Raw genomic sequence first — 7576 nt, 5'->3', positions numbered from 1 at the left:
ATGAGGCAACGAATGCTGAATCCGGACCACTGGCCAATGCTCCTCTGTCTCCAGCTGCAGTGGCAGATTGGTGAGGGCAAGTGTATCAAGGACAATTATGTAATCAATGTGATGCAGCAGAATCAATCAGACCTTCCATGGACCTTCGATAAAATAAAACCAGCTGTGCAGCTGGGACTACGTATTGTAGAAGAGCAGCTGCAGAAGGCAGGTAAGGGTGTGAAGCTGTGTGTTCTTTTCCCCATTAGAGTTTTTGGGTCAGACTGTGAGCCCTGGCCCTCACTCAGTCAGTGCTTCTACAAACTGCCCCTTGGAGCTGTTCTTCAGCTGTCCAGTCACCATGTAGATCAGACAATAACTGTCCCTTTCTTTCCAAGCAGAGGAGCCACAGAGCAAGGATTGAACCAGGGATGTTTATGTGCAAGTTGATGCAAACCCTTCCCTGAGTTAATTTCTGAAGATGTTCAGTTGGGATTGAGAACATAGGAACTGCTGAACCAGACCAGACCAGACCAGACCAGGGCTCCATTGAGTCCAGTATCCTGGCTCCTCCTCTAGCAGAACAGATCAGTGATCTAGCTATTCTGGTAACTTCTATGTTAGATAATGACAGATATGTCAGCCCATTCCCCCAGTGATGCACATAACTTTGTAACATTGTGATAAAGAAATTTCATCCTGACCCCAGTTGCTGCTCAGATTATTCCCTGAAGTGTGGGGATCAGCAGCCCTTATAACTTTTCATTTAGGTTGCATCACTACAGATGCAATTCTTACTCATTTTCATATCTAACCTCTCTTTTCAATATCACTAAACCAGTGATTCTCAAACTTGTGCATCTTTTCCAGGGTGCAGGAACCTAATTAGTGGAGCCACGACTGTGCGGCTCCACTAATTAGGTGGGTGGCCCATCATTCTGTCTTGTGCGGCCGCCCAGGCGCGCACTTCACAGGGAACTATCCGCGGACCACCTGAATGGAGCTCGCGGGCCACTGGTGGTCCATGGAGCACAGTTTGAGAACCTCTGCACTAAACTATTTGCCTCCATAATGTCCTGTTACAGCAAGTTCTAAGAAAACTATCTCCTTTTTTCCCCCATTTTTAATGTTTTGTCTTTTTGTTTCATTTTAATTTGATGCCTTCTGATTTTTTTCCTGTAGCTTTAAAAATCATCTGATATTCTGCCTCTGATCATGCCCAATACCTGACACTTTAGAGAAGGGTATCAGGCTTCTACAGTGGGGCTAATTCTGCAATCTTATCCAGTGGAATGGAGAGTAGGGGGAATTGCTTCCCAATGAATTTTGGGAATGGAGGCATTGTAGTATGCAGGCCCATATTAATGGATGGGCTAATGGGGCCATAGCCCAGGCCCCTCAGAAGACAACACCCTCCCCGAACCCATGGAATTGCAGTAAGTAATGTTGTGATCTGCACTCACTTGCAGTGACACTCAAATTTGGCCCAGCCACTGTTGCGTCGTGATCAAGGGACAGCTGGGACAAACCTGAGCAGTGTTGTGACCCCAAGTGATAGGTCACAATGCCTAGAGTAGGGAGCCAGCCCCAGCCCCATGGGACAGGAACAACTGCTGCAGGGTAAGTGCGGGCTGCACAGAGGTTTTTGAAACTGAGGCCCTCCCACCCTTCCAAACAATTAAAAACACCAAAGGGAGGCTTCTGGAGGCAGAGAGTAATGCAGGGCTCAGGATAGTCTATCTCCAGGACCCAGAATGTTCTTAATCTGGCCCTGTTAGTATGAGACTGTACTGCTCTGTGTCATGAATGAACAGAGAGGGACCCTCAGTGCATCAGTGAGTAGATGTGTCTTGTAATGCGATTTCCCATTTCTCCTTCTATAGGAGAAAATGTGACAATCAATGCCACCTACCATAGCTTCAACACATCACTGTATGTCTCACAGGGCTGTAGCACTACCACCTGTGAAGGTGTGGAGGTCATCAAGCAACTCCATGTGAGTACTAGGCATTTCTACAGGAATCCTTCTTTTCTGTTTATGGAAGTGTGTTGAGTGTTGGCTAGAGGCAGGTATAGTGTGTGCTGAGGGCAAAGTACAAGCTTCCTACACAGGCACTCAGTTCACCTCATTTCCAGTTTATAGCACCCCCTAATTCCTACTGTCTGCCGCATACAACTGTACAGCTAGCCTCTCTTGAGCCACTTTGCTCCTCACCTGCAACTCCAGCACAACTCTGACAATGCATTTAAATTCTGACATGTAGTCTCCCTGCTGTTCCAGACCTGAGCTCCCTCACAGCTTTGTCATATACCTCTGTGCAGGCCACACACTGCCATGCATCATTCTGTCACCTCCCTTCTTCTCTTGCTCCAGATTCATCCTCTTATCTGTTCCCTCATTCCACAGCCCTTTCTCTGACCACTCCGCACTTGCTCAGTGGCAGTTTATCTTGGTGCTGTGTCTTCTCACATTTCACAGTCTCCTTCCAATCCCCCTTGCCTGTGCCTTGCGCCACATTCTGCATTTCCCATATCGGTAGCCCCTTCCCTCACTTTGCACACACTGTTGCAAATGCTATTTTATCTCTTGCAGAATAGCGACACACTTGGCTGCGTTGTCCTGGGACCCATTTGTACTCATGCCACGTACCAGATGGTCTCGTAAGTATCAGAAAAAAACATTACTGTGTTCTGAAGAAGTAAAATACTAAACAAAATTGTTTCCTACTCAGACTAGCATAGACACTGAACTTGTGTGTGGGACATACTGCGCTTCACAATCAGGGTCCTACAGAGCTCTTATACCTGGCCGCTACCTCCGGCAAGGACAAAATGCCCCCTAAAGAGCTTATTAATGCAACTGCTTTACTAGGTAGGACTCAGGAGAGGAGTGATAATGATTGACAAAAAGTAGTCTGATCACTCAAGGTCTCAGCAGGCTACCTCTTTAACACTTGCAGCAGGAGACAGAAATGATCTTGAACATAGGAATCTCCATATTGACTCAGACAAGTGGTCCATCTGGACAAGTATCTCATCACTATAGTAGATGCTTCAGAGGCAGGTGCAAGAAACTTTGCAGAAGACAGTGCTGGGATAACGTGCACTAAGAGACAGTTTCCTCCTAACCCCCAATATTTAGAGGTTTGCTCATTCCCTGAAATATGAGTGATTATATGCCTTCCAAAATTCTTGTTTTTTAAAATATATTTACTGTTATATACATGAACAACACAAGAGTAAAATGTTGTATGTATATATAAGTGAAGATATTGTTATCCATAAAATTATGGTCTGACCCTTTTTTCAATCCTGCTATGCTCTAGGCCTCAATCATATTGTGTTGCAAGGTGTTCTATAGGCTACTTGTTAATTGTGTGAAAAAATATTTTCTTTAATCAGTTTTGAATTTACCTTCTTTGGACTGCATTGAATGTTTCTTTGCTCTTTTACTATGAGTCAGTGTGAACAGAAATCCACCTTCTCTTTTTCACTCACTGTTTTGTATGTTTTTAATCATGCTCCCTTGTATTTGCTTCCTCCCTAAGGTAAAGCATCCCAGACTTTTCAGTCTCCCTCATATAAGAGTTTTTCCATGTCCCTAATCATTCTGACTGCCCACCTCTGACCCCATTCTGTTTCTTCTATATCCTTTTTGAGGTGGGATGACCAGTACTGAACATATTATTCCTTATGAGGGGGTGTGATTGATTTATATTATACAGTAATATTACCTGCTTTGTATATAGCAGTATTATAATATTTTCTGTATTACACTCCATCCCATTCTTTAAGCATCCTACCATTGCTTTTTTGGACTCTTGCTGTACCTTGATCAAAGAGCTTCACTGAGTTGTTTACAATAATTCCCAAGTCTTATTCCCCCCCACCCCAGTTAATTCAGAAGGTTTATGAGGAGTTGAAGCTTCTGCATGGCAATGAAGAGCACTAACCATTAGGCAACCAAGTTGACCCAGGGTAAAATGAACAGATTTGGGAACCAAAAGCAGGTTCTTTACCTGGCAGTACTCTAAACCAGCCTGGTAAATTTCCATTTTCACAATGAAATCATCTTCCTGATTCACTGCATCAGTTGTCCTCCCGAGCACTGTGCATCCCTCCAAAGGCTCCCCCTTTTCTACTGCATCAAGCATAAGCTACATCACTTCATAATAATAATGGCCTTTACCTGGAGATGAAGTAAGACAGTAGTTCTGTCATACCAGTGCCAGATAATTCTAATTGCCATATTGTTCAGTACAATATTTCCTATGAAGTGTAAAAGATTGTCCTAAAAGAACTGCAGAATTTTTCTAGTGTAAAGTGATAACAGTGCAACATTGCAGAAAATACCTTCACCTATTACAACCTCTCTATGGAGGAAAAATAGTGCTGTTTTCATAAATTCACGCCAGGTGGAGGTTTGCCATGTTTGTCTCTATAACCACTGCTATTTCCCCTTTCCCAAAATATACTAAGAAGTCTGGTTGTAGGAGTAAGATTTGTCAATGGCTCTGAGAATCTCTCCTCCAACCATGCTCTGTGAAGTACTAAAACCAATTTAAGAAGAGTGGCTATTGGTGGCCTGTGATTCATCTGACATCATTCACCTGGCAAAGGATGTCAGCCCACAGTTCATCCAAAACTGGCTTAATGGAAATAACGAAACTTCACTAAGCTATTTCAGATTTCCGTAGTGCATAGGCTGGCACTGTACAATAATTTTACCCTTCTACATAAGATGAAATGTGATAACTGATTCAGGAGGTTCTTATATGACACCTAGAGGTTGAGAGAAAGATTACACAAGGGATTGATCGGTCAGCAGACAGGGAGCTTTTTGTTTCTAGCTCCCCTCTGGCCTCAAGAAAATTACAATCATCATCATCTGATAGCTGTTCCATGAACTGTTTAAAATAAGTTGATAGGTTTCAGACCCACTCTTAGAAGCAGAAGATGGCATCACAGCAACTGTGATGGGTTTCCCCCAGGGTGCCACCCAAGACTGGGATGCCACTTGGCCCCCTAACCCACCAGCCTGGGCTCCCTCTCACACTGTATTGCTGTGATAAGTTGCAAAGCCCTCCAACCTGCAGTTTCACCGGCATATATATGGGTAGGGACACACCCAGCTGCAATTACATGCAGGCTCTCTGACTAGCCTCTGCATTGGAAGGCTATAGCTAAGGCAACTCCCAGCTCCTCAGGCACGCACCCACTCTGGAGTATAAACTCCAAACTATACCATCTTACACTGCACAGGGAAGTGTACTGTGTAAGCTCATAAAATTCACCCCCTCCCTCTGTATGGAGAGGAATATGCAACAGCCTTTGCCCCGAGCTATGATTCCCATACACTTCACTCCAACTCACTGGTTAGATAATGCAACAAGTTTATTAACTACAAAAGACAGATTTTAAGTGATTGGCAATCTGCTTTGAACTGTTTGCTATCAAATAAACAAAAAATGAAAACTAAATTTGATATGCTAGATAGATTTGATATGATTAGCAGATTCTCACCCTAAGAGATGATATAAGCAGGCTGCAGATTCTTAAGGGGCAAGCTGCACTTGCTTTACAGCTCAGAATCCCCAGATGTTTCATTCACAGGCTAGAAATCCCTTTAGCCTAGGTGCAGCACTTCCTCCAGTCCAGTCTTTTTCCTCACGTGTTTCCAGGAACCTTCTTGGGTGGGCCGTGAAGAACATCAGATGATATCATTCCCTGCCTTATATAGCTTTTGTATATGGCGGGAACCCATTATTCCCAAAGCTTGGTTCCCAGACCAGTCTGTAGAAAAATACTGACATCCCAAGATGGAGCCTAGAGACATGTGGTCTCATTACATGTCTTTGTAGAGTCATAGCAGCCGTCACTTGAAGGCTATCTGTAGCATTTTCAGGAAGGCTCCCCATGTGGGAGAAAAGCTTTTCCTAAGGCCTATAATTATGTCATAATCATTTGGAAGGGTAGTCTGTCATGGAGGCATGCAGTGTACCTATACTGAGACTAGTTAAATTGTCAGTCGAGCACCATTACGCTGTACTGACATTTTCATTAAAGATTTCACCTGTTCTTTGGTGGGAGGGGGTGGAGTATTATTTCAAATTTAGTTTATTGTAAAACGAAGTCAGGACACAAACTGAGAAAGTACTGGGCCTGTGAATCACTTGGTAGCTACCTTGATGTGACATCAATTCATGTATCAGTCATATTTTTTTCCCCCTCTCCTCCCTTAGCTTTGACACAATATTGGGCATCCCTCTGATCTCTGCAGGGAGCTTTGGGCTGTCATGTGACTATAAAGACAACCTAACTCGAATCCTGACTCCAGCCAGGAAACTGATCTACTTCTTCGTTGATTTCTGGAAAAAGTCCAATTTGCCATTCAAAACCAGCTCCTGGGAATCCACCTACCTCTATAAGACAGATAACACCACAGAAGACTGCTTCTGGTAAGAGCATTCCCAAGTCTTTCCCAACTACTGTCCAAGAAAACGCAGACTCACTCTGGCATGATTTCTTTAGGCTATCCTTAGATTTCTCCCTCTCCCTCTCTAAATCTCTTTATTGCTCTCATAGAACTGAGAGTTGGAAAAGATCAATTAGACCATCCAATTCCTCTCCTTTCCAGAACAGCAATATTCTCTACACTACATTTGCCAATGTTACGTCCAGTCTGCTTGCAAATGTTCCCAAGTTACAGATTTTCATCACATCCATTGGGAGAATATTTCACAGTTTAATAGATTTCACTGCCTGAGTTTTTGTTGGCATCTAAATTAAATTTTCCCTCTTTCAATTTCATCCCAATCACTCCTAGTAATGACTTTCTATATCATCCTAAGTAATTCCTCTACTTCCTCCTTGATGCCTGATTGTCCTCACACAGGATACAAATCAGTCCAGTTGTTACTTGTATCTTGCTAGGGGAAAAGAGTATATCTGATGGTTGTGGAAGGAAGGAAAAAAATCAAGCCCTGGGTTTTACACTATTCAAACATTTGTAGCCTGTTTAAATCTTGGCTGTAAATGGGTATGCGTCTGGCTTAACATATGAGAGGCCCTATTTAGTACTACTGATATGCGTAAAAGTCTGCAAGTTCAGGGCCTGAGTTAGCTCTTTTAATTCTCCCTCACCTTAGTCCCTTCAGTCACTGGTTATTTATGTTACACTGAATGCCTTTCAAACTCTGATCAATGTTCTTCTCTGAATGAAATGACCTAAAATGAAAGCAATAGCCTAGGTATGGTCTCACCAGACCATGGCCATAGAGGGATATTATTACTTTTCTGCTCTGTGACACGATACTTCAGTATATGCAACTGCAGGGGCTGCTCTTTCTGTCACAGCATTGTAAAAATCATATCTAATCTGCTGTCCGCTTATCACCCTTAGGCCTTGTTCGGTTTTTTAGAGTCTTCTTCATTACCATTGAATTTCAATCAATGATACTGACTTTTTTCTTTTAGTTACAGTACAATGTCTTTTCCCAAGTTGAATCAATCTTATTTAGTTACTTTTTGCCCAGACTTTAATCTTTTTAAGTCTCTTGGTGGTTTTTTCATTGTCCTCAGTGCTAGGTACAATTTC

The 7576-nt window shown here is 43.0% G+C and overlaps 1 protein-coding gene across 1 annotated transcript in view; it reads left to right on the top strand.

Moving 5' to 3' along the window:
• Positions 1-7576, top strand: part of LOC116838132 (guanylyl cyclase C-like) — a 60434-nt gene continuing 52858 nt past the window's right edge. The window contains exons 1-4 of the mRNA XM_075063633.1: positions 1-211; positions 1863-1975; positions 2573-2640; positions 6222-6437. Of these exons, the coding sequence (XP_074919734.1) occupies positions 1-211; positions 1863-1975; positions 2573-2640; positions 6222-6437 (608 nt within the window). The remainder of the gene's footprint in view (positions 212-1862; positions 1976-2572; positions 2641-6221; positions 6438-7576) is intronic.

Source organism: Chelonoidis abingdonii, chromosome 1 (assembly GCF_003597395.2).
Source record: "Chelonoidis abingdonii isolate Lonesome George chromosome 1, CheloAbing_2.0, whole genome shotgun sequence".
NCBI lineage: Eukaryota > Metazoa > Chordata > Testudines > Testudinidae > Chelonoidis > Chelonoidis abingdonii.
Note: the sequence above shows the minus strand (reverse complement) of the source record. Positions and strands in the feature narration are given on the sequence as shown.